At 34.9% G+C, this 26,205-nt stretch overlaps 6 protein-coding genes and 1 pseudogene across 6 annotated transcripts; 3 read left to right on the forward strand and 4 right to left on the reverse strand.

Moving 5' to 3' along the window:
- LOC104758248 (putative nuclease HARBI1) lies at positions 1,632 to 4,628 on the reverse strand. The gene is made up of 2 exons (XM_019245440.1): positions 4,559 to 4,628; positions 1,632 to 2,924 (listed from the first exon to the last, which is right to left on the reverse strand). The coding sequence occupies exon 2, from the start codon at positions 2,829 to 2,831 to the stop codon at positions 1,671 to 1,673; it is 1,161 nt and encodes a 386-aa protein (XP_019100985.1). The 5' UTR covers positions 2,832 to 2,924; positions 4,559 to 4,628; the 3' UTR covers positions 1,632 to 1,670.
- On the reverse strand, positions 2,920 to 4,562 carry LOC104704076. The gene is made up of 2 exons (XM_019245438.1): positions 4,186 to 4,562; positions 2,920 to 4,016 (listed from the first exon to the last, which is right to left on the reverse strand). The coding sequence occupies exons 1-2, from the start codon at positions 4,216 to 4,218 to the stop codon at positions 3,108 to 3,110; spliced, it is 942 nt and encodes a 313-aa protein (XP_019100983.1). The 5' UTR covers positions 4,219 to 4,562; the 3' UTR covers positions 2,920 to 3,107.
- On the forward strand, positions 5,329 to 7,638 carry LOC104758336 (syncoilin). The gene is made up of 4 exons (XM_010481216.2): positions 5,329 to 5,745; positions 6,481 to 6,591; positions 6,696 to 6,776; positions 7,277 to 7,638. Exons 1-4 carry the CDS (start codon positions 5,473 to 5,475, stop codon positions 7,349 to 7,351), a joined length of 540 nt encoding a protein of 179 aa, XP_010479518.1. The 5' UTR covers positions 5,329 to 5,472; the 3' UTR covers positions 7,352 to 7,638.
- LOC104758424 (equilibrative nucleotide transporter 2-like) lies at positions 8,996 to 11,365 on the reverse strand (the record flags this gene model as incomplete). Its single annotated transcript, XM_019243363.1, has 8 exons — positions 8,996 to 9,148; positions 9,246 to 9,504; positions 9,605 to 9,765; positions 9,982 to 10,157; positions 10,257 to 10,362; positions 10,640 to 10,783; positions 10,953 to 11,108; positions 11,228 to 11,365. Coding segments are annotated over 8 exons (1,251 nt in total), but the record flags the coding sequence as incomplete, so codon positions are not given.
- LOC104704085 lies at positions 11,903 to 12,910 on the forward strand. Its single transcript, XM_010420219.1, has one exon. The coding sequence runs from the start codon at positions 11,903 to 11,905 to the stop codon at positions 12,908 to 12,910; it is 1,008 nt and encodes a 335-aa protein (XP_010418521.1).
- LOC104758504 (trihelix transcription factor PTL-like) lies at positions 14,800 to 16,613 on the forward strand. Its single transcript, XM_010481423.2, has 2 exons — positions 14,800 to 15,241; positions 15,428 to 16,613. Exons 1-2 carry the CDS (start codon positions 14,865 to 14,867, stop codon positions 16,482 to 16,484), a joined length of 1,434 nt encoding a protein of 477 aa, XP_010479725.1. The 5' UTR covers positions 14,800 to 14,864; the 3' UTR covers positions 16,485 to 16,613.
- Positions 19,326 to 24,872, reverse strand: LOC104758600 (annotated as a pseudogene).

Genomic DNA, 26,205 nt, shown 5'->3' on the forward strand with positions numbered 1-26,205 from the left:
AAATTTTATCAGGTGATTAAGCTCAATTAACCAAAACCGTATAACATTAATATAAACTAAAAAAACTATATTGATTATTAGATTATAGGACTTTAAAAGACTTATTATTTCACAATATGTCAAACTGAGCTATAGATTATATAGACTTTACAAGATTATATGGTTTTATGTCAGTTACAAGTAGGTAAGCTATCTTTCTAACTATAAGATAACACAACAAAGCCTTGCAAAAAAAAATTCATCCATTAATTCTTAAATAACTGAAATGATACTGACTAATACAACTTTATCCTATTAATTTGTGGGACAAACAAATTTTCAAATTACCAAATGAGGACAAGATTTAAAACCCCACCATTTAAAAAATAGTGTGACTATTTTATATATCGAGTTGATATGATGGCTAAGAGAAAAGGATAGTCACACTATTTTAGAGGAATAAATTTATATAGTAAACATTGACATAAAAAGTAAATTCCATTAAGAGAAAAGGAAAAAATAAAAATGAAAAGAAGGATTCTTGCTTCGAAGGCCCGTAGTTGAAGCCGTTGAGAGATAGAGAGAGAGAGGGGCTACTGCTGTTTGCCTTCGTTTTTACGTCTCTCCTCTCTTTTTCCTATTAACAAACTTTTCTTTTATATATCGAAAGAGAATAAACAAATTAATTAGCACAACGTTACTTAATTAAGAACAAATGTAGTAAACCACTTGTAACGTCTCGTCTGCCCTTCAGATACACGTAGAAAAACCTACTAGGTACTATATATTTGATTTCTCTCTATCTTTTCTGTTTGAGGATCATATAGGATATCTTTTGGGATCATTATATTCTTCTCATATGTATTCGGTTGTTATTAGAAGATCATTCTTAGTACTTAACATTAATACCCAAAAAAAACACAAAAAAAGATCATTTATAGAATCATAGTAGATTTGGTCTTATCCCTAAAGGAGAATGAGGATAAATGAAAATAATAACTCAATAGCATCAAATCACGATAGTTTTGGTAACCAATGAAAAGAACCGGAATAAAAGAAAGTGGTTTAGTTTGGTTCATTCGGTAATATACGGTTTAGACAGGACAGCTGAGTTGTTAACGCTGAGCTAGCTGTCTCTCCGGGTTTTGCTTCCTTCATCGGATTTATTTACAAAAAAAAAAAGAGATCCAACGGTTACAAAAATCAGATTCTTCTTCCTTTTTTCTTCTTTTTTTTTTTTTTTTTTTTTTCTTTTTCCTTCCTTTTATCGGTTGTTGGTGGCAGTTAGGTAATTTCCCCTAATAACCTTTTTTTTTTTTTTTTGCCTGTTATGTAATTTCTTATTTTAATATACGTTTCAATACTATGGCTCTGACTGGTAACACGAATTATCAAAATCGAATTGCAGTAAATATTAAAATTCGATTTAGCTTGCAGTAAAAATTATATGGTATAAACGGCAGTTTGATGTAGTGAATTTGCAGTAAAAAATGAATTAAACATTTTCTTTAAACGACTGACTGGTAACATTTTTGATGTATCATGTGCAGTATCTATTAGAAATAAAAATTAAAAAATTATTAAGAACAATAACATTTTTGAAATAGAATAATTCAAAATAGATAAATAAAATGATCCTATGTAAAAAAAAATGAAAAACATTTGAGACATAGAAAATAAAAAGAGAGAAACTAATGACGACGTACATTCCATAGCATATTTGCTATCTCATCTCGTACGTTATTCATATATTGGCCATCATTTGTTCCCTCTTCTTCCTCAAGTCGATTAAGTTCGCCTTCTGCAAATCGTCGTCCACGACTATCTCGAGCAGTGACATTTTCGTCTTCAAAATCAGCATCTGGAATTCTATGAAGCCTGATAAAATTGTGAAGAACCATAGTAGCATGCACAATTCTGTTCTGAGTCTTGACATCATAACGAGGCAAATTGTCAAGAATCGTCCATTTTTTTTTCCAAACTCCGAATGTTCGTTCTATCACAGAACGAAGTGATGCATGCCACCTATTATATAATTCTTTTTTGTTCCTCGGAGCACCTGCATCAAATTCTGAAAGATGATATCTGATGTTTTCTCTGCTGCTTCCTCTATATGGAGCTAGAAATCCCCGCTTGTTCGCATATCCAGAATCGACGAGATAATACTTACCTATAGGAGGTCTCGGGAATAAAGGATCTCCATCTATTGCATACTGCAACACCAATGAATCATGTGTGGATCCAGCTGCGCCTAGCCATGCATACTTGAAGATCATGTTTAAATCGCATATGGCCATTATGTTTAGACTTTTCTGTCCATTTCTATCAAAATACCCAACTGCATCACTACCTCCAACCATTACTTTGACATGCGTTCCATCAAGTGCTCCAACAAATCCACTAAAGAAAGGCCAATATCTTGAATCTTCTTGTAACTTACGAGGATAGTGCTGGAGTGATGTTGTTGTTGGAGTTTTTAAATACTCACATGCAAGTCTCTCTACAGCGTCCAGTACCTCATGGAACTTTCGATAAGCAGTCTCTTGGGAACGACCAAAAGTCATTCCAACAAAGCGTTGAGATGCATTTTGACCGCATGTAACCAAAAATATTGCCACCATCTCATCAATACTGATATTATCGGTACTCCGTAAGTTGTAACGTTGCTCCAGCGTTGTGCACAGGTTCTTGAATGCTTCCGGATGCATCCTTAACATGTTCATACAATTTACCGGCTTGTTACGAATCTGCCTTTCAAGGTTTTGCCAACCTAATCCTCGTTCTTCCGCCATTGGTTGTTTAGAAAAATAACGATTGTAATATTCCATCAAAGGATGCATTATCGTATCCATATACTCATCATCTTCTAGATTGTACAACTCTAGCAACTCGTCTTCTGTAAGATTTTCTAAACCCCGAGAATACAGCTCGTTTAATCGTATGACCTATAAATAGATGAGAATAAAAAAAAACTAGGATTAGAACTTAATTATTTTATTAATCATAAACCATGTAACATTAAGCAAAATAGAACTAATTTCTTAGCATTGAACCAAAAAAAAAAAACAAAAAAAAACCTTAACCTAAAATGCATTAGAAAAAGGAAAAGGAATATTATTAAAAGATTTTTAATCTTCTAGATTAAAAGTCTTCGTCTGACTTGATTCTCCATCACAACCCGTTTTCTTGGTTCCACCTTCATACCCTATCTCTTTGAATAATGACATGAGCTCTGTATGAGATGGAGCATTGAATTCTTCGTGAGTCTCCATGTTTGTGTTACGGATGTTCAAATCCAGGTTGACACTTGGAGGACCTCTTTGGCAACTTTGCAAATTATTGAGACGATTTCCAATGAAATCTCCGTTACGATCATATCCCGTATAACCCTCCAAGAATATGATCTTATCATGATCATTTTCACTAGAGACCATCATTTCTCGGGCAAAGAGATCCTCCTTTAGTACTTTGATACACGCCCACCAAAAATCTGTCCACCTTGTCAAACCTTGAATTGATTGCAAGACTCCATATGCCTCTTTGTATGGTGTAGCTTCATTCTTTTCTCTACGTTCTCTTGCCTCTTCTACTTGAGCACGACGAAATTCCATCATTTCTTTGAATTGTCCACCCATCTCTGTTTCAAATGCCGTTCTTCTTCGTGGCATGTTCTTTTCTCCACTCCGTAGTACATCTTTCCCTCGATTACTTGGGTATGGAGTAACACGTGATTGTTTTTTAGCTGACCGCTTCGCTGGACCAATTGGCGACAGTGGAGGAGATTCGTTTGTGATGGTTTGAGACTGTAGATGTGCATCCTTTGTAGGAGTACGGTTTGAATCATCTCCATCATCATCTACGGCTATCGGAACGAACTTGTCCACTGATTGCCTCTCATCTACCTCAGTATTGTTTGCATCTTGCTTATGAGTTGGGTACATAGCTTCTGGTTTACTGCCTTGACAACCAAATATGCGTCTCATAAGCTCCATATGGGGAATTCCTTCTTCACGGATAATTTTGGCATATGGTATCTCCTGCACAATATTTTTAAGAATATTAATATGATAGCTAGCAAAATAAAATATGTATTACAAACAAGCTTATTTCTGGATTTACAAAAAATAATACATAACCTTAAGTTACTATTAATATATAAATTAACTAATTTAAACTACAGAAAAAATAAAATAAAAAAGAAAATACCTTTTCACGGTCAACCCACCAGTCCGGATCCATGTAAATCAAACCCGTGTTCTGATCATAGTGTATTCCAGTGAAATTTCTCAGCCTCTTATAAGCATTCCACTTATTTCTCAAAGCATCGTATTTGCTCTTGAAAGAATCCCACAGAAGATTTATCTTAGTTTGTTCCAAAAACTTTTCACAAATCCGCACTCGGCCGATTTCTTTCGGTAGCTTCTGCTTGTATCTAATTCTAGCCAATTCAACATCAAGAAGCTCCAAGAATATTCTGATATACTCATCATTCCATACAATTTGTTTCTATAATACACATTAAAAGATTAAATACTAAACATCCAACGTTTTTAAACTGCGTATGTGATATATTCATTACCTTACGGCGGATACTTCCACTCCCACCAACATCCTCGCCACCAGCTGCACCAGCTGCACCACCTTCATTAGACATCTTCATCAAAAACAAATAAAATATATTAGTAATATGCACTAATATTTTTAAACATATATATAAACTCGATGGATAAAAAGAGTAGAAGAAAGAAAACCATACTACGTACTGTTTCTTCAAAGTGTGCTTATTTGACAATAAGCTTTAGGCATCTATATATACAACTTAAAATTTCCGTGTACGTTTCAACGACGAATAATAGTAGGAACAACTTTTTTCGTTTGAAAGAGTCTGATGAACACTAGAAAATTTTAGAAAAATCTTTGACCAAAGTTGTTTACGGGTGCTTAGCATAAAAATAGAAACAAATAACAAATATTTTTTTAAAAAAATAATCGATTGAATAATTTAAAAAACTGATAACTCAACTCTAACACATGACAATTTCCATGATGTTGAATAATCTTTTGAGTTAACAATTTTACAAAAGATATACATCAAACTTGTACATCAACCATAACACATGATTATTCAAACTCAACTTCAAAAAATTTAGTTTTGTTAGTGATTGGTAACATTTTTGAATAAAATTTGAGTTGAGACCATAACTCAACATAAGTCAATAGTAACACATGTTACCAGTCAGAGCCTATATTTTAATTTATTAAAAAGTTCCCGTTATACAAATAAAATAATAATAATGATAATTATCTTTTATATATATATATATATATATGTTCATATGATATGAGAGAGAGCACTATTTTTCTGGGCTCTAAAAAGAAAAAAAAAGCTCAGTAAGCTAAATAAATCTCTACCACAGAAGAATCTAGAACCAGACAGAGAGAGACAGAGAGAGAGAGAGATACCGAGAGAGAGAGATACCGAGAGAGAGAGATATGAAGGAGATGCAGGCAATAGAGACGTCGCAGGGGACGACGACGGTGGCTCCGGCGGTGCATAGCCGACAGTTGGGAGCTCAGTTGTCGGGGAGTATGAGTTTCAGTAGCCAAATGTCGAAAGAAGACGAGGAGATGTCTAGGACTGCGTTGTCTGCGTTTAGGGCGAAAGAAGAAGAGATCGAAAAGAGGAAAACGGAGATTAGGGAAAGGGTTCAAGCTCAGCTTGGTCGTGTTGAAGAAGAGACTAAGCGTCTTGCTTTGATCCGTGAGGTAATTTTTTTTTTTTTTTTTCTACTTTTCATCAAAAAAATTGTTTTTTTTTTTGGAGAATTGTGCTTCAATTTTGGTTTTTTTTCTTATTGATTTTTTTTTTTTTTTTTGAATGGGAGGCAAAATTGAACATTTGGGGGTTTTTATATTTGTGGATTTAATTCATGTTTAAGGGGAAATTGTAGGACCCCAAGTGTTGGAATTTTCAAGATCTGACAATTGCATTCAAGTTACAATTTTAAGTATATTTTTTCCTTTGGGTTTTGTGTGGTTTGTACCGTAGGTCGAGAAAATTTTGGGGCTTTTTGGTGTTTCGGATTTTGGATCTTAAGTGATCAATAGCAAGAAAGCGTGGATTCACTTCGGTTCTAGGGTTATTCAATTTCTGGGTCACAGGATAAACAGTGGAAGTTTCTAGATTTGTAGTGGAACCCATTTGCTATAAATACCCTATGTGGATTAAGTTTTATGTGAAAAAAGAACCATTTGTTTCTTCTGGGTTATGTTTATATTCATGAAATTGGACATAGTCTTTTCTTTTAGTGTTTTTTTTTCCCAATTTGTGGGATACAAAAGAGTGAAAGTTTATACATTTTGTAACACAGATTGTAAAACCCACTTTACTTGATAGAGATTAGCTCTGTGGATCAAAAGCTCGTTCCTTTTTATGATTTGCTTCTTCTGGGTGATGTCATATTGATGACTAAGGTGATCGGTGGTTAAATTGCATTTCAGGAACTTGAAGGTTTAGCTGATCCCATGAGGAAAGAAGTTGCTTTGGTTAGGAAGAAGATTGATTCTGTCAACAAAGAATTAAAGCCATTGGGCCATACAGTTCAGAAAAAGGTAAAACCAAAAACAATAATCAAAATCCTATTGACCTGTATTCAAAGTATGCATGTTTGGTTGAGGATTAAGATGCTAAGCTGGTGTTTTTACACAACTTGCAGGAACGAGAGTACAAAGAAGCTCTTGAAGCATTCAACGATAAGAATAGAGAGAAGGTGCAGCTTATCACCAAGCTAATGGAGGTTAGTCAACAAATTCTCGACTCTCTTTTCTGTCAAATACATATATTTTGGGTCGAGTTAGAAATGATTGGAGTTAACTGGTCTACTCGTTGTTGTTCTGCTTTTCTCTGGTTTATGGTTCTGTGTTGTCGGTTATTTATTCACATTAGTCCTGCTTGTGTGGAGAAGGACATTGAGCTAATTATTGTCCCGTAACTCTGTTCTGAGACATGCATCAAACACCAATAGTTTTAGACATATTTGTGATCTCGCAGATTCAGTATTTATTAATCCTTAAGGTTTTGATGTTGAGTTCTTAAAGCTATGTGTGAGTCTTCTCCATAGTGTGCGGAGTCGGTTCCTCCAAACTCTATCTAAGTTTACATACTGGTCGTTCTTGCCGTTTTCCAACATATTTGTGACTCTCTGTCATCAAGCCAGTCACATCTGTTCTTTGTCGATTATAATGTGATATATGTGTACTTGGCTTAACGGGGTTTTCAATTTCGAATGATGCGCAGTTGGTGGGAGAAAGCGAAAAGATGAGAATGAAGAAGCTGGAAGAGCTAAGCAAGAACATAGATTCCATACACTGACTTTGAATCCAAGAGAGAAGCAAAACTTCTTGGGACAGAGATCATTCTCTGAGTGTTTTAACTCTACGTTTAGGTTTGGGGGGTGGTGGTGAATGTAATTTATATTTTATAATCGTCGTGTGTTATATTACTACTACAACTATTATTATCTTTGTTAGGGTTTCTTGGAGATTTATAAGGGCAATGTTTTTTTTAGGAAGTAACTTCAAAAAAATACTCTCATCAAGACAGGTTTGTAACTAAACACTTCTTTTTCTTCTTCTTCTTTTCTCTGAACACTTTCTCTTTATTATCCTTTTTTGGATTGGTTTTACTTTTATCTCTTTGATACTAATATTCTTACATTTGTAGCACGAAAATGTACAAAAAAATTAGGAGTGTGTTAAAAAGTGAAAATTTCTTTATATCATGTGCATTGAGAGGAAAGTAGAAAGATTAAGAGTATAATAATTGTGTAATTAAATAATGATTAGATTACTGTAAATGTGCGATGGATCGGTACGTTAAGTTAAAAAAAAATGGCATCACCCCAGATCATACGTGATCTATGTTGTCCTTTCCCCGATTTGGTTTTATTCCCAAATGACCGTTGGAGAAAAATGATTGTTTCACAAAACAAACGTACAAATTCAATGGTATAAAATATCAATATAAATCATAGTATGATTATAACCAGGCGTTTTATTTGTTTTCGTTATTTTAATTGAGGGTATACATCAATGAGACATTAATGATCAGTGATAATGTGGCTATTACAATGGGAGACATTGATAACATCACAAAAGAAGAAAAAAAGGAAAAAGGAAGAGAAAATAAGAATAATCATTAATTTCCTGCAGCCTTTTATTTCATTTGATTAGTTTCTCCAATGATTATTCATGTGGCATCAAAATTCCAAATATGTATCCCATGTTTTATTTAATTGATATTATATCTACTTACAAGATACACCCTAGTGATTATATAACTAGTACAAGATACACCATAGTGAATAGTATACAACTACAAACAAAATTTTCTAATCGTAGCTGAAAAGAGATCCTAATAATAATTTAAGAGATTTTTTTTTCAAAATAACTAAACAAGTGTAAAAGGTCTCATTGTGAGGTATGCAGCATCACTTACTCACTATAGTATTATCATCTTCCACCACAGTTTTTTTCTAAGAATACAACAATTTTTACAATATAATTGGTTCTTTTAACACTTTTGATTCTGTCTCAATGAGGCTAATGATTTGGACATCTCAGGGAATCAAGAGCATTTCCGGTAAAACCCACGTGGTAGGGAAATCTAAAATCTTCCTTTACATTTTCAATCTAGAAATAGTTATGGTCTGGACTGGGCCGGGCTAAACTATTAGCCCAATACGTTTATTATTCTTGATTTAGGCCCATAGTTCTAATGATACCGTTCGATACCTCTTTGACAAAATAATTTGTTAACCATAATATTATAATAAAGCAATTGCAGTAAGATGGAGAAATTGACCAAAATGACATATCAGAAGATAATGTCAAATGAACTTATTGAGAGAGATAAAAATGTCTTACATAAAAAGGAAAAAAAAAACTGATGAAAATGAAAGGTGCATTATTCTCTCTACTTAACTTCGAGACTTTAGAGATTACATTTTATTGATAGGAAACCAAATCGCTGCCTCAATTCTCAAACTATAGGCAACACTTACCACCAACCTTTACCAATCAACCAAATCCAATCACAAATGACTCCTGCAAACATCCCTCCAGACATACAAAGCACCAACATGTTTCCTAGTGCATTTTGCTCCGGTGCCTAAACCAATTTCATAATTTTATAAAGTATTATCATCATTACCATCTTAAAAAGAAAAAGAAAATATTAAAAAAGAGAGGTGGAAATGGAATTATACCAAGTGACCCTCTGTGGCTGATGTTAGGATACAAACAGTCAAATATCCATTGCTTAATCCCAAGACTGACGTCAAGAAAATCATCCAGCCTTGGTTTCCATATGTGGCTGTGAAATAGAATGCTGGAACCAACCAGAAACGTCCGAATGATGTTATCATGAGACCTTTTTCCGACTCCATCTTCAACTTCTTGACCAAAGGAACGTATCTCCCAACCAAATCCGAGACGTTGAACACTGCTATCAACATTAGCGGATACCTGTTCCAAACCGTTTTTTCTTAGTTAATTATCTATTTTTCCAAAACAAAACAAAAAAAAACCTTGTCATAGTTAGTAAGCATTTTTGGGGATTACGTACCAGTCTCCTAAACTGTGTTTTCCCATGTCCTCCAACAGAAACCGAGGGAAAAATCTAAACGTCACTAGATATACCAAGAACAAGTTGATTGCATTACCCAAGTTCAGTAAAAATAAGACTTTGTTGCTGAACGGATCTGATATTTCTAGGGCTTCCTCGGCCTGCATTCATATATAGGTTTTTGTTTTTTTGTTTAATAACTAATCATAAACTTTAGACAACTTAAAATATAAAGAAATAATGATCATTCAGTTAAGATAAATAATGCTATACTTATACGAAATCATCTTATAAAATAAAATTTTGATTTTCGTTTAAACATTATTTATTCTTTTAGTTACTGTTTTTCGTCCACCCATAAATTGACAACAACGTACCAGTCTCCTTGGTAACTCTTGTATGCCTCCAGCTGCTAGGTCCCCCCATACAGTCGTCGATCCTTGCGGGACTGCCTGTGCACGGTAGTATTTGACGATCGAGAGCTTGGGGAAAACGTATGCATATAGCATGACGCAAACCAACTCAAAAACGACGGAGATTGCAAAGAACAACACTGCCAATGTCAACAAACAAATATGTTATAAATAATCGTAGGATTTAAATTAATAACCAAAATTGACGTATTTTTAAGAATATAGATAAATAAACTTACTAGCTCCCTTGCGAAGGCCATCCCTCGAGTTTTTGAACACTTCTTTTGTGACCAGCCTCAGTCCAGAGGTTAGTGCTCCCGAAGCAGCTAAGCCAGCTAGAAATGACTTATATCGATGGCCAAAACATTAACAAAAGTCAAAAGACTACCATTTTAAGCCAATAACTTCACATATTAAATAAATAAAATGATTTCATTTTTTCATAAATGCATTCAAAGTGCATTTAATGTATAACACCAATACAAACATAAATTACGTTTACCATACACAAAATCATTTTGACTAAAATACTCAAAAAAAACTATTTGTGAATTTTTTTCTAGGCAAAAAATATGTAAACTTGAACAAATCAACTAACAAACTCTGGGAGTGTTGTAATTACCTGAACAAACTCTGGTTCCATCAAAGAAAGATCTCCAATCATTCCACCTAGAACATGTGCATCCGCTAAACCAAACGCCGCGCTAATGACACATACTCCAATGAAAGAGCCAATCCCTCCTCTTCCCGAAGTAGATAAATCTAACTGCCTCATAGCAAATTTTAAGATAAATTCATAATCTCAAAAATATTATAATGAGTAAATTTAAACCATCAAGCTTATGATTCCAGTGAAAAAATTCCAAGAAAATAAATATTAAAATCATTGAAAAAATTAAATATATATAAATAAAAACATTGAAAGAATAACTCACCACTAGGATAGCAAGAGAACCAAGGGCAAAGAGACTGTATCCAAACAAGTTTCGACGTCTGGTATTTAGGCTTGCCTCTTTGTAAACAAGAACACTAAGTGCTCCGATGGCAAATGATTGGTAAATTATTGCAAGGATTCTCGATGGATGATACCGCTAGGAAGTTAAAAAATCAAAACAAAACAATCAAGAGGTACGAGGTAAGTGACCAGCTGATTATAAACAGAAAAGCAGCATATACATATATTCATAAAAACAAAATGTATTGCACTTACAGGGAACATATAAGCATAATAATCCACAACTGTGAGCATAGTGTTCCATGCTAAAAGACATCCATTTCCAAAGAGCCAACAAAGAAGAAGAGCATTGTATCTACCCTGAAAATAATTAGGCAAAGGTTTTTGAGATAATTTCAAGATACAAATTTTTTATATTTGTAGTACATATCAATAAGATATCTAGAAACCTCAAACTTGGTCGGCATTATTTTTTCAATAGCCATCTTTCAGAACTGTCGAAAAGGAACACACTCGAAGCTAAGTGAAAGGTACTATAGTGTATTAGAGAATGGACATAAGCTTGTCTGAAAATCTCTAAGCTATCTACTAAAATAAGGAAGGAAATCTTGATCATAATCCTATCCTAATAAGTTTTGTGGCGTAAATCGATTGTTTTACATGATTATTATCCATTAAGATTTCGTAAAAATCCTAATCCTAATCCTGATTGGCTACCACAGATAAGTTCTATTGACTAATTAGCTCCACGCATATCCATTCAACTCAATTAAGTAAAAATCCAAACTCTAATCGTGCAGTCAACAAAGCTTGCTCCCTTTGGATAACGATTGGCCCGACTACATAACACGCGTCTCGACTAATTCGTTTTGGGCTTTATTCTGAATGTTTCATATGGTGTACTTGTAATGAATTTGTATCTAATATTAAATGGGCTTTAGTCCATATCATCAGTGGCAAAGCCAAGGTAGAAGGAGGGGGTCGGGCCATTGGATCCCATCTCATCCACCTCGACCTGCAACTTATCATTCTCTAAGTGCAAATACTGTTCTCAATGATCTTTGGCAAAATGGAGGACGGCAGTGGGATGAAGCTAAAATACGGCAGCAACTGTCTCTTGAAGATGCAACACATGCTCGACAGATATATATCCCACAACATCAATGTCTTGATAAACTAATCTGGCATTACACCAAAGATTGTACATATACAGTGAAATACGGATACTGGCTAAGTCAACACTTACCGGACGATGACCACATTGATCCACCACCAGGTAACCCCTTGCTCAAAAATAAGCTTTGGAAAACTTCATTACCACCAAAACTTAAACATTTCTACTGGCGAGTGTTATCTTCTGCTTTGGGTACTGGTAAAGAACTTAACCGTAGGGGCATACCGATTGATGCCACTTGCCAACGATGCTGCCAAGAAGTCGAATCTATCAACCACCTTCTCTTTCAGTGCTCGTATGCCTCAACAATATGGAGACAGTCCAATCTTCCGGCTGGTCTATCATTCACATCATCTCTTGAAGATAACATCAAAGCATTATTGTTGATGTATAAGTCGGCCATGGATAAAAATAAGCAACATCTTCCCATTTGGATAGGCTGGCAAATATGGAAGTCCATAAATGATCTTATCTTCAATATAGTTGTTTGGGACACAAATTCAGTGCTTCTTAAAGCTACTGATAATGTTGTAGAATGGCTGGCTGCAACACAACCATCAAGACAACAATCTAACCCCAATACTCCGATTGCTAATCCCCCTCTCTCCCCTCATTGGAATTCTCCGACAACAGACGTTGTCAAGGTAAATTTTGATGGAAGTTTTCAATTAGATAATGGCAACATAGGCGTAGGGTGGATAATCCGTGATAATAAAGGCACTTACCCTCTTAGCTGGAAGCTCCAAACTCAAGCAAGCGTCTAACTCATTGGAAACTGAAGGACTAGCGCTTCTGCATGCTATTCAAACATCTTGGTGCCGAGGTTACCGAAAGGTGATACTAGAAGGAGATTGCAAAGCTTTAGATGATCTACTACATAAAAGAACCAAGAGCATAACTATGAAAAATCTCCTAGTTGATATCCGCAGTTGGGCAGATCTCTTTACTGATATATCCTTCTAGCTAGTACGACGAGATTGTAATCAGGTGGCTGATAAGCTAGCTAAGATGGCTTATTATCAACCAGAAACTTCTCGAACTTTTTTAAATTTTCCATTGTATTTACGGAGTTACTTATCTCGTGACTTTGTATTCTGATATCTAATAAAAAACGTTAAAAAAAAAATCATTTCCAAATATTTAATTATTAATAGTATTTTATATGTAATAAAAATGATTAGTTATATGTAATCACCGTAAACACAAATTATAGCTCAGACACGGCAGATCATCCTAGTTATGTATACATCATCCTAATTAAAGATTTTTATTTTCACCCTTGATCTTAACACTGCGTTCCCAATGACAATGTTGTTTGCCATGAGAAAAGTAGAAATCACCAACGTCGTCGTTCGTGCGTAGCACTCTCTTGCGGTTGATTTGGCTCCCCATAAAACTTACTACCCATAGATTTATGATTTTTATATTTCTGTAGTAATGTTAATTATGACATTAACGTTCTTTTCATATAAAGTATGATTATATCTATTCATTATACAAATGTAGTTCGTACTTACTAGTGAATTGTCAAAAATTCAAAATTTAAAAAATCAAAGAAATTTTGTTTTGGTGGATGGATTGGATATATATGAGTTGCTCGATGTATGTACGTGTAGCTTGGATCGTGAATTTTAATATATCAAATCGAGTTGATACGCACTTGATATAAAAACCGATCCATCCTTCAGGTATGGACCGCATGGTCTCTTACTCTCTTTGGAATGGTATGTTAGCAGCTGATCATAACTAGATATTTGGATTTAACTAAACCTTCTAAACGTAATATTACTGTCATCAAGATTATCAGTATATGAATAAAAACAAATATAGTAAGATAAAATAGAAACCTTGTCAATTTTTTTTTTGTCAATCTGGTAACCTTATCGTTTAATGTTTTATGGGACAGATCAAGTACGTCATCAAAGTTTTAGCATCCATATTTTTCTACAGAAATCAAGTAACCATCAGTCTTACAAAGTAAATATGACGTAAGTGTGAAACAGTGAAAGTAGTATTTTGTTTTTGTGTAAATTGGAAAGAAACAACTTGCCAAATTTTCCCACTTTAGCGATGTGAAAGAAAAAAATATAATAACTATTAAATAAAATGTTTCACTTTTACTCATATGTACACATTAATAACATTTTTCATATTTTGTATGGTTTACCGTTTAGCCATCAATTACCCATGAATAGTTGCATTTGACTATAGCACCATTTAAACCAGTTTGAATATATGTTTTGATTGAGGTAATCTCTCAAAATCCAATAAGCAAACATATATAGTCAAAGTAAACATTTAGTACACCCATTATTTACTCTTTTTTTTTTTTTTTTTTTTTTTTNAGGTAGTTAAAGAAAACATATGTATCTTAGAGACATCACTTGTATACCCAGAAGATTTAAGAGGTTATATAGTAAAGTCATGCATGGGACCATCGTCACTATAGCTTAAATTCGATTTTTCTTCTACATGGACGACAGTCGACAGTCGACACGATCCGCCTCTATCGCTATCGCACTTTTCCTCTCCCTCTCTCAGTCTCGATGACTCGATCGCTAACCTTTTCTATTGTTTTGGTTTTGTTAACAATTTATATATTAACCTTTTCTATCTATCGTTGGATAATAATAAAAAGTTTCGAACCTTCACTTTTCATTTTCATTATTTTGCACACTCTCTGACTCAAACACTTCTCTTCTACCAAATCAAAACTAAATGGAGGACCATCATCAACAAAACCACCCACAGTACGGTATAGCGCAACCATCACCTCTTCATTTCTCATCTGATCTCTTCGGTTTCAACCTTGTTTCGGCACCGGACCAGCACCATCGTCTTCATGATATGACCGACCATGAGATAAGTTTCTTGCCACGTGGCATACAAGGTCTTACGGTGACTGGAAACAACAGTAACACTATAGTAGCGAGCACAAGTAGTACTCGTGGTGGGTTTAGTGGCTTTACCAACGGGGGAGGAACAGGGAGGTGGCCGAGGCAAGAGACGTTGATGTTGTTGGAGGTCAGATCTCGTCTTGATCACAAGTTCAAAGAATCCAATCAAAAGGGTCCTCTTTGGGATGAAGTTTCTAGGTCTATCTATTTTTTACTTATCTTTCTTCATCTCTCTCTCGAGCTTTATTTTCCGAAAGCTCCCTTTCATTTGGGAAAAATTAAGATTCATAATTCAAGATTTTGGTACATTATTATACAAACTTAAATCAGTGAAAGTGACGTATTTTTCATTCTTTTGTTGGTTTTGCCTCATGATCTTCTTAGGATTATGTCGGAGGAACATGGGTACACTAGGAGTGGCAAGAAGTGCAGAGAGAAGTTCGAGAATCTCTACAAGTACTACAAAAAGACAAAAGAAGGCAAAGCGGGTCGACGTCAAGATGGTAAAAACTATAGATTCTTTCGGCAGCTTGAAGCGATCTACGGCGAGTCCAAAGACTCGGTTTCTTGCTATGACAACACGCAGTTCCTAATGACTAATTCTCTTCACGGTTTTCACGCTCCCAACATTCATCATAACGCTGTCCCTCATCATCAGAAGCCCTTGAGCAATACCCAAAGCCTTAGCATTTCTAACAATTTGTACTCCTCCTCCGTGTTGGATCTAACTTCCTCCTCTGAAGGAAACGAATCTACTAGAGTGAAGGAGATGAATTGGTGGAAGGAAAAGATCAAGGAATATATTGGTATTCATATTGAGAGGTTGATAGAGAAGCAAGATTTTTGGCTTGAGAAGTTGATGAAGACTGTGGAAGACAAAGAACATCAAAGGATGGTTAGAGAAGAGGAATGGAAAAGGGTTGAAGCAGCAAGAATCGAAAAGGAACTTTTGTTTTGGACAAAGGAAAGAGAGAGGATGGAGGCTCGGGATGCTGCGGTGATTGAGGCCTTGCATTACCTGACGGGAAAGGCATCGATAAGGCCGAACTCTTCATCCCCTACAGAGAGGATTAATGGGAATATAAGCGATCAAACGATGGCAGATGAAGAAAATAAGAGCAAGATGGGGAAAAAAGAAATGAAGAATAAGAAAAGGAAAGAGACTTGGTCAAGCCACGGTGGGAGTCATTCAAGAATCAAAGAGGGTATGATGATATACGACAATCAAGTAACTAGAATTAACGATTGCTGTCGAGATGATGAGCAAGGCCATCATCATGAAGGTTATTCACCTTCAAACTCCAAGGACGGAAACCCTAGCTGCGGCATTGGCATGCCGGCTAATACTACAAACTGTTTTCCAATGCTTGTTGGAGATGGAGATCAAAACTCGTGGGAGGGCTATGGTTTGAAGCTAAGGAAAGAAGATAATCCTCAGTAAAGCTACTTATGCCATTCTCAAAATGAAGAATAAAGGGTACTTAATTAGGAAAGATGTCATGCGTGGCTAAACCGTGAGGAATAAATAACAGTGAAATTAGTATAAGATAAAAGACTTTATATATATTAAATTAAGGGTTCACCAATGATAACGTTTATTTACGACCAATGGATCATGTATTTAATTGGTTTTGTAAACTAAAATTTGTATTGTCTAAATATTAAATCCTTTTTTCTATTGTAAACTATGTTACGTACGTCTATACTCCTAGAGTCCTGGTGTATATGTATTACTTGTTTTGTTTGTGCTGACTTATTAATTATCCTTATAACTGCCACTCATGCGGTACATAGTGGCTTTGATTGGAAGCACTTAAACGCCTTTTTTAAAAATGAAATGCTCAATTGGTTACCAAATCATTAAGACAGTTGGAGAATTGGTTACCAAATCATCAAGACGATTGGAGAAGGTGTTTGGAATGAGTGATTGGAGTTAGTGGAAGGAAGAGATGGCTGGAACTGATTTTGAGTGGCTGCCAACCGATGTTGTCAAACAAAGTGATCAACTTTTTTTTTTCTTTTTGCATTAAACATTTGTTCAAAATGTCCAGATTTATTAAAAAGAAAAAGATGATAACGGGTTTGTGATAATACACATAAATAAATTATATCTCAATGGATTTTCAAATTGACCCAATAAGCTTTGTGTTTTATTAATAGTTTTGGTTTTAACAATTTTTAATTGTTTTACAAAAAAAAAAAAAAAGACAATTTCTTTTAATGACAAATTGACTTGTAAAAACTTATAATTAGCGTAATGATCAGACTAAATTACAATTATTTGTTTAAATATTTTAGATAATTATCACAACCACTAAAAATATGATTTTATAATTTTTCATGTTATAAAATATAATGTCTTCCATATTTTTACTATATAATTAATTAGTTTTAAATTATTATAATTTTTAATATCATTCCACTAATCAACCGCTATAATACTACCAATCAAACTAAATACTCAACCGCTCTCTTTTACCACACATCTTTTCTATTCGCTATCTATAACCGCTATCTTTTTAACCGCTATCTTTACAGCCGCTCGTAATTTTCTAACCGTATCGTTTAAACGCGATCACTAATTTATGTTTTCATATAAAGTTAAGCTTATTAGATTTCCAAATCGCAAATCCCATTTTTTATTCACGATCGAGTTGACAATTACATAACGAAATATACTAATACAGGAAACCCATGCACATAAAGGTATAATATGTAATTTGGGATAGAGACGTACGTAGATATTTTTTTTAGAAGGGTATATAGAAGAGTAGGTTCATAGAGAGGAAGAGTAGAGTGAGATTTGAGATCAGAGTGGAGACAGAGTAACTATTTGCCTTTAATTCCTGATTCTTAGAGAGACGAGTCAATACACACTTCCCATACATTATTACTGCGACATTTTGATTTTGTCTATTATACACATTTATTTCATTTGACCACTTACATGGACGACTCCAATATTTACTACTAGTATACTACACAACGGAATTTGAAACTTTCAAGTTCCCCTAGCTAAGAGTCAAAACGTAAAAGATTTGTATCGATCACGTTCACGCTAAACTATATGTGTAATGTATATTTTGGATGCTAGTCGTGGATCCAGTTCCAGTAGCTAAGACTCACGCTAAACTAGTTTCGGAAAGACAAGAAACAAAATTTGGTAGCAAAAATTCAAACTGGTTAATTTGCAAAAATAAATTTTGGTAAGACTTTATAAATGACTTTAGTGATTGGTCAAACCTCAAATCAGATTGAGCCATTTGATATATACATCAATTAACTGATTATAGTCATGGGGTTTGCAAAATGAGGGACAGAAACTGAGGAGATGGGAAGAGACAATAACTATAAAATAGTGATAAAAGATACAGAAACTGGTATGATTTTACAATGAAGAGGTGAGATTGTCCCCTACTCTGCCCACCTATGACTTGACATATCATCAACCTCCTCATATTTTTATATTCATAAATAGTTAAATAAACATATATGACCATGATTGTTCCCAAATGGAAGAGAAAAAAACAACAAGAGAGAAAAGTTTATAAAATTCAATACATTTAGTAATAATATGTTCAATATTATATGTCATATGTATCATGTATTCAAGTTCTTGTATTATCATCTTAGAAACATGTGAACGGTTCAGCTGAGTCTTTTTCCTCAACTCTGTTTTTTAACCAATCCGGTTTACAACGCCAATTTGTAAAAGAAAAACTAGGCCTTCTTTGTTTATATTTTGGGCTTTTTTAATTCAAAGCCCATTATGTTATCCAACTGGAAAAAAACTAATCTTATAAAGCTGAGGAGGCAAAATCTCGATTCCCCAAACCAAAGTCTCTTCTTCTCTAGGAACGTTGTTTCTCTAATGCTCTCAATTCGCTTCTGTGCATCGATTCGAGAAGAAAGGTATGTTTTGCTAAAATCTGTAATCTAATTTTAGTCATATCTATGTGAAGTTCCCTTTAGATGCTTAGTTAGGTCTGTGGGATTCGTAAATAAACCTTAATTTTGTTTGAATATGGATACGATTTGTACTTATTAGAGCAATTGCATTTGATTTTCTACCAAATCTGATTTGGGATTAGGACGATAAGACTGAAATTAGCTTCAGAGTGACTAAATCTCATCAAGTATGATAACTGAAAAGATGAATAATTGCTGCTGCAAAATTTATGAAATAATTAACTTCAAAAAAAAAAAAAAAAAAAAAANAACATCCATCGCCCAAAACGATGGCAAGGACAAAAAAAAAAAACAAAAAGAAAAGGAAACATTGTTTTTTTTTTTTTTCCTAAGAGAAGTTTCAAGAATCTGAAAGTTTGGTGAAAGCTATGATGACCTTGATGATGTATACCCCCTTTAACCCATGAATCCTATGTCTTAACTCTATGTTTATGCAATTTCGAGGTGCTTCTTTCCTTGTTTCTTTGGCTTATTTCCTTGTTTTCTTGGCTTCTTTTCTTGTTTTTGGGGCTTCTTTTCTTGTGTCTTTGGTTCTTGGTTGCTCGGTGCGCAGTGCAGTCTTCTCACTAGAGTCTCTGGCTTACGATTCTCCCTGTCGAATCCCCTTACGCAAACATATCCTGCATACCAATTTGCAGATTCTTTTCACGAGTTCAATGTTTTCAGCTAACTATTTATATATAATAAGCATAAGACTTTAGCATACCTTTCTCGAAATTGTCTCGGATACTGTCCAATGTTAAACCTACAAAAATTTAGAAAAGCTTTTTTCAGACCTAACCTTGGATGTATATATTCATTCATTCATAAATTGACATTTCTGTTTTAGATATTTTACCTTTACAAATTACGCTCACAGAAGATCAAAAGTATGCGATTCTCTTTGCTAGTTTCCATATCAGTTTTCTTGGGACGTCAATTGGGTTGATGCTAGAGGCATGGTCAGCAAAAACCTGCACAAAAGTATGCCAAAATGAGCTTGTAGTAGAGTGTTGCTTGTGATCATTTATCTAAGTTGACTTCAATTTGGGGAAACTTTACGTACCTCATTGGTTTGGAAGTAGGTGCCATTCAGAGGGAAGCCTCCTCTCATTGCTGTCCTGCAAGGTATCTGTTCACAAACAAGTTTTCACCTTTTAAACCTTCCTCATAGTTTTCTACTCATTAAATGAGATTTTCTTGAAAATAGTCTTTACCAGTAGAGTCCCTCGCACTATTTGTGATTCCTCTTCCCGTATCTTGTTGCATTGGAAACATTTCTTCTCATGACATAATGTACTGTCGTTTCCTTGGAAATCACATCTTTGTTTAGGCGGTTGAATGGAGTTTTCAGTTTCACCTGGTTTGGCAAATCATACAATCACATGTTAGGCACTCTTTTATATACATTTGCAAACCCATAAATATGTAGCATTTTGTGTTTTGTATATGATCTTTGAAAAGAACAATCATGGTCAGTTGTTATTGTGTTTACCTGGCGTCCAAATGGCTAACAGGTAGGGAAATATATCCTCAGCTTCTCGCCTATCAAACTGTAAAATAAAATATAATATCAAACAGTTTGTAAGAAGTGGAGAAGTTGAAAAATTCTTGCAAAATCATAACTTGCAGGAGATACTAACCCCTTCTATAATAGGATGGTGGTCAGGGAGCTCATAGCTGTTAAAAAATAAGAGAATTAATATGAGACAAATGCTAACTGAGTTCTCAAATTTGGAAGTGGCAACTCACACGAGGTGCTCTGTGCGTAGCCTTTCCTTGGTCTTGAGTTGACGTGTAGGTATTGCTGCTGCTTCTGCGCTTAGTACCACCAATTCCGTTGATGTACCAGCTTCCTTGTTGAGCATGATTGTAGGAATCATCTCCTGACTTGCCCAAGGATCATTTTCCAACAACTTAGAATTTAAAACTCTGTTATTGTCCCAAGGATAATCCTCAATGTCATGCATTGTATACTCTGGTTCGGGTGATGCCGGTTCTTCAATGATTGGTACGCAGCTTCCGGAGTTATCCTTAGGACAATGCATGACATTTGGTTCGGATGATGCCGGTTCTTCAATGTCATGCATTGTCCCAAGGATAATCCTCAATTTTTGTTTTTGTTTCCTTTCTCAAACTATCCCAGTCAAATGTGTCCTTTGGCTTGCTCTTTGCTGGTTCCTTTGCCTTTTTCTTTGATGAGGATTCATCTACCTTGTTTTTGCGCGGTCTACCTACTGGTCTGGAAGTAGTTGGTTTCTTCTTCTTCACATCCTCTGTTCTTGAGTTCTGTTCTTGGTCTTGTGCATGAACGGTACTCTCCAGTTCTTGTTGATGGCTGGACATATGTTGAACATGACTTTCTTTATAGTCTATGTTTGTGAATGAATAACAACTCTCTACGTCAGGTGGTACTTCATTTAGGTTCAGTTCGAAATGAGAAGATGTATACGACACCATAGAAAGACCCTTCGAGTTTGGTATATGACCTTTGCCTTTCACCATTTGGGAATCAACTTGCTCATTCACCAAACTTGTGTTAAATGGATCCAGCAGCATCATTGTTGATTGGTTTGTAGAACTGATGGAACTGTCACTCGTTTTAGAGGATCCCTGACTACAAACAGCATTAGTGCCGTCCTCATCATCATCATGAATCTCCTCTATGATGACGTAACTTGGATTACGAATTCTTGGATTCATCATTGTTTCATGAGTTACTGAACTTCCCCACTCTTCAGGAGATGATCTCTTGTTGAAGTTCCAGTCGAGTAGAAACGCAGCAGCTAAATCCATATATGCAGAACTGCACAAGAGAAGTTGATAATTATGAAACCATTCATGTTGCACATATCCTCTGTTTATTACAAATCTCTTGAATGCATTTACCTTGATAAATGATCTGCAACATTCTGGGTGAGGAAAACTCCCACTACTGAATCCACAACCGATCCTTTCCAAGGTGAGAAAGTTCTATACCCTGCAGTAATAAGCTTGCTTATAAACCATTTTGCTTTGTATACAAAAATGATCTTAGGTTTAAAAACCTCAAGCCACAAAGCAAGTTAAATAAAAAAAATAGTACCTTGAACTCTACACATCCTTGCATTGAACGAGCTTGCTCGGCCAAGGAACACGTTCCCCTCCTCTTTCCACCATTTACGTGTTTTCTCATCTGCTCCATCAACACCTTCGCTGTCGATACTAGACATCAAGAGTTTATAAACTCGATTGGTCTCAGGATCCAATTGTACTTTCGGTTTCTGCTTCTTGCTATACTTCACCAATGCCTGTTGCTCTTCATATGTCTTTTTGTATAGAATGAGTGCGGTTTCTCTATTATGTGGAAGGCAAAGACCTTCTATGTTGATGTCTAGCTCTTCTAACAACTTAGTGATGGCATCAATTGTCGAACTTCTTTCCCACATGTCAGCAAACGATGTACCTGCATTTCTGTAAGAGTTAGTATTGATTCCAAAAGTTACAAAACTAGGAATCTATTTAATATTGAAAGTGCTTGTGTGTTGATAAACCTTGTGGAGATTGGCGTCGCCACTGCAGGTCTAGTACCCTTGCATTGATTTGGCTTGCTGTAGGGTCTCTTGGACTCCGCTTATTTTTAAACACTTTTGTTTGTATTGGGGAAACGTCAACGATAGCTTTAACCTGCGGAGGTCTGCCACGACGGTTAGCTTTAACCTGCGGAGGTCTGCCACGACGGTTAACTTTAACCTGCGGAGGTCTGCCACGACGGTTATGTACTTTTCTACCACGTTTGTTTGCTACAATGCTTTTTATAAGTTTACTCAGTGACCGGACGTTCCTTGGTCTGGTCACTATGGATGATCTTTTTCTTCCCAAGCTTTGAGAAATGTGTGATTCACTGGGAATGTCTTGTTCTGATTCCTCGAGAGTTGCTGGTCCTGTGTTGACCGGGGACAGCATAGAACCGAGGCCATCATTGCCTTGTTCTGATGAAGACGGATTGATTCTTTGTTTTCTCTTAAAGGCATTGGTTCTCCTTTTCCGTCTTCCCTTTGGGATGTTACTAAATATCACAAGTGTTCTATCGGTTGGTCCTTCTCCACCTGTGTGACCTTCTAAAGGGAAATCTAGACCACAATATTCCTCTTCTTCGTCTTTAATGTCAAAGTCAAGTCGCAAAAATCTGCCGCTTGATCTTTTTGGCCGTACATAATTGGTCTCTTCAGAAGTTTTAGTAGCAGTAGCAGCAGGTGGAGGAGCAGCAGCAGCAGTAGCAGTAGCAGCAGAGGATTTTTTAACCCTTGGTTTAGATGATGAGGCTTTGTTTGTTTTGCCTTCACCAACAACCTTTGGCCTGGTCTTTTTTTTCTTCGGTGCCGGTGCTTTCAGCTGTCATTTCTCATTATTTCGTGGTCTTCCTCTCTTTACTCCTGCACGAGATCCAGTTTCAAGGATAGACTTCTTGATAGGGTCGTGAGGCTCCTGGTCTGTGTCAGCTAATCTTCTGGCTGGCCTTTTTAATGTGATCGGAGGAAACTCAGCTTCTGTTGGTCGCAGACTGGTGCTCACCATCTCTTCAGGTGTACGATTAAGGTCACAAAGAAACCTCTGTCGAGTTGACACATCATCTGTGGTTCACCAAGACAAGGATAAGATATCAGGTAAAAAGATAGAGTTCATGTTATGAAACCTCACTAAGAGCTTACTACAGTATGCCTTTTTTTGAACTTTCATCAGCTAATCGATTACTCATTGAGACTCTTGACATTATATATCAACACATAGACACACCTACTTTGACTTAAAGGTCCAGTCTAAATCTATTCTCCAATATGTCAAAATTCACAAAGCAAACCATCTAACTCTTCACTATACTATGCTGCAACATGACAATTTTATATTAAAAAAACCTACAAATTCAGGTTTACTCACATTGTTGTGTTGGCATTGTTCTTTGTCCAGGAATGCCTGCATTTATTTCAAGGGAGGATCCAGGGTTTGAAAACAACGGATTAGACTCCATCCTCCAACTATTTATCCAAGAATCCATTGAGTATTGAGAGCTAAGTGATGATGATGATGATGATGATGATGCACCAACTGATGAACTTGTGCCGTACGCGTCTGTGTTATTAGCCAGAGCCAATAATTCGGTACAAGACATATTATACAGCCCAGGTATTTCAAGACTAAGCCTCCTCCTGAAATGATCAATAAATAAACAATTCCACTTCACATCTTTCCATATAAAGTATAAAATAAAATAAAAAATAAAAAAAAGTAATTGGAGTGTCACACAAAGATCACACAACCAAAACCAGTTCATCAAAAATTTCCTTTGTTGCTAAAAAGTGAAAGATATCTGATTTGTTTTCTTCCTTTTGCAGAGTTTAAACAAAACAGAACCGCCAAAAAAATATGGAAGTTTTCCAGAATAACAGAGTAAATCACTTAAAAAGCAGCAGAGGCAAAAAGAAACCTGGATGGCTCGGGCTGTAGATTGTGTTGCATGTCTGGATCAGGCATGTTGTTAAACCGGACCATTTCTCCTCTTCTTTTGCCTGTGTATACAAAAAAATTGAATTGATTCTTTTGTGGTTGGTGAAACTTCCTCAAAATGTTTTAATTCTAATGTCGTTCAATTGAAAGGAAGAATAGAGTTTTTTCAACAAGAATAGAGATTTGATACAAAAATAAAGAAAATGATCTGAAAATGAGAGCTTGAAGTTGCAGGAGAGACTTACCAGAGAGAAAAAAAAAGAAGAAGCCAAGTAAGCGAGAGTCCAAGTCTTGGGAGTTTGAGAGTCCAGACAAAAATTTATGATAATAATTTGTAGAAAGAGAGCTACAGGGAAGACTATATATATCCATGAAGTTTACTTTATCGTTTATTGCAAATCCAGTCCTTTGTTTTTCTCTAAAATACAAATCCTTTATTTCTTTTTGCAGATTCAATTCTTCATATTAATTACTCCATTTGAGAATTGAGATATGCATACGATAATGTAGTTAAAATTTAGGGATTTTTATTGACTAAATATAGGTGTTTTAAGCTATAGTTTAGCAAGAAATTGGCACGCGTCGTATCTTTTAAATATATTTTTATCATTTTATCATAACAAATTAAATCTTTGACTGATTTTTAATGACCTGTGAAAATTTTGAAGATTGGAAGGTTTAAAGTTGAATAGTTGAATAAAGTTTGGTATCTTAGTTGTAGTTTACAAAAATTTGACACGCGCCGTATCTATTAAACACATTGCTATCATTTTCTTATAATAATTTAAAACTTTGAATGATTTTTAGTGAAATGAAAATAAGAAAGTTTTAAATTCAAAAGTTGAATAAGTTTCACTACCACAGCTGTAGTTTACAAAAATTTGGCACGCGTCGTATCCATTAAACACATTCTTATCATTTTCTTATAACAATTTAAAACTTTGACATATTTTTACACTAATAAAAATTTTGAAAATAAGAAAGTTTTAATTCAAAAGTTCAATAAGTTTTAGTATCACAGCTGTAATTTACAAGAATTTGGCACGCGTCATATCCATTAGACACATTCTTATCATTTTCTTATACCAGTTTAAAATTTTGGCTGATTTTTAGTGACCAATGAAAATTTTGAAAACAAGAAAGTGTTAGATTCAAAAGTTGAATAAGTTTCACTATGACAGCTGTAGTTTACAAAAGTTTGGCACGCCTAGTATCCGTTAAACACATTCTTATCATTTTCTTATAACAATTTAAAACTTTGACAAATTTTTATAGACTAATAAAAATTTTGAAAATAAGAAAATTTTGAAATTCAAAAGTTGAATAAGTTTTAGTATCATAGCTTTAATTTACAAGAATTTAGCTTATAACAATTCAAAACTTTGACTGGTTTCTAATGACTATTGAAAATTTTGAAGATAAGAAGGTTTTAAATTCAAAATTTTGAGATACGTATATATATAGCTTACAAGAATATGACATGCGGCGAAGATTACAAAAGATTTAACCGTTACGAGTCCTAGTCAACAAAAAATAGTTTAGTGAAATTTAAGTGAAAAGAAAAATTACAAAAGAAACAAAGATTTTTTTGTTTGGTTCATTGTTTGAAAAATCAAATATATATCTGATATTACAACAATGTAATCTAGTATCAGTTTCAAATTTGAAAATACTAATTGATGTTAGATACTTAAGTTAATACGAAAATTGTTTTGTCAATTTGTTGCAAA

The sequence above is a fragment of the Camelina sativa genome, chromosome 1 (genome assembly GCF_000633955.1).
Source record: "Camelina sativa cultivar DH55 chromosome 1, Cs, whole genome shotgun sequence".
In the NCBI taxonomy this organism is placed as follows: Eukaryota; Viridiplantae; Streptophyta; class Magnoliopsida; order Brassicales; family Brassicaceae; genus Camelina; species Camelina sativa.

Coding starts and splice junctions, on each gene's coding strand:
- LOC104758248 (XM_019245440.1), bottom strand. CDS start 2,831: ATGGATACGATAATGCATCCTTTGATGGAATATTACAATCGTTATTTT.
- LOC104758504 (XM_010481423.2), top strand. CDS start 14,865: ATGGAGGACCATCATCAACAAAACCACCCACAGTACGGTATAGCGCAA. Junction 15,242..15,427: donor CTTTGGGATGAAGTTTCTAG/GTCTATCTATTT, acceptor TGATCTTCTTAG/GATTATGTCGGAGGAACATG.
- LOC104704085 (XM_010420219.1), top strand. CDS start 11,903: ATGGGCTTTAGTCCATATCATCAGTGGCAAAGCCAAGGTAGAAGGAGG.
- LOC104758336 (XM_010481216.2), top strand. CDS start 5,473: ATGAAGGAGATGCAGGCAATAGAGACGTCGCAGGGGACGACGACGGTG. Junction 6,592..6,695: donor GCCATACAGTTCAGAAAAAG/GTAAAACCAAAA, acceptor CACAACTTGCAG/GAACGAGAGTACAAAGAAGC. Junction 6,777..7,276: donor TTATCACCAAGCTAATGGAG/GTTAGTCAACAA, acceptor AATGATGCGCAG/TTGGTGGGAGAAAGCGAAAA.
- LOC104704076 (XM_019245438.1), bottom strand. CDS start 4,218: ATGGATCCGGACTGGTGGGTTGACCGTGAAAAG. Junction 4,017..4,185: donor GGTGGGTTGACCGTGAAAAG/GTATTTTCTTTT, acceptor AATATTGTGCAG/GAGATACCATATGCCAAAAT.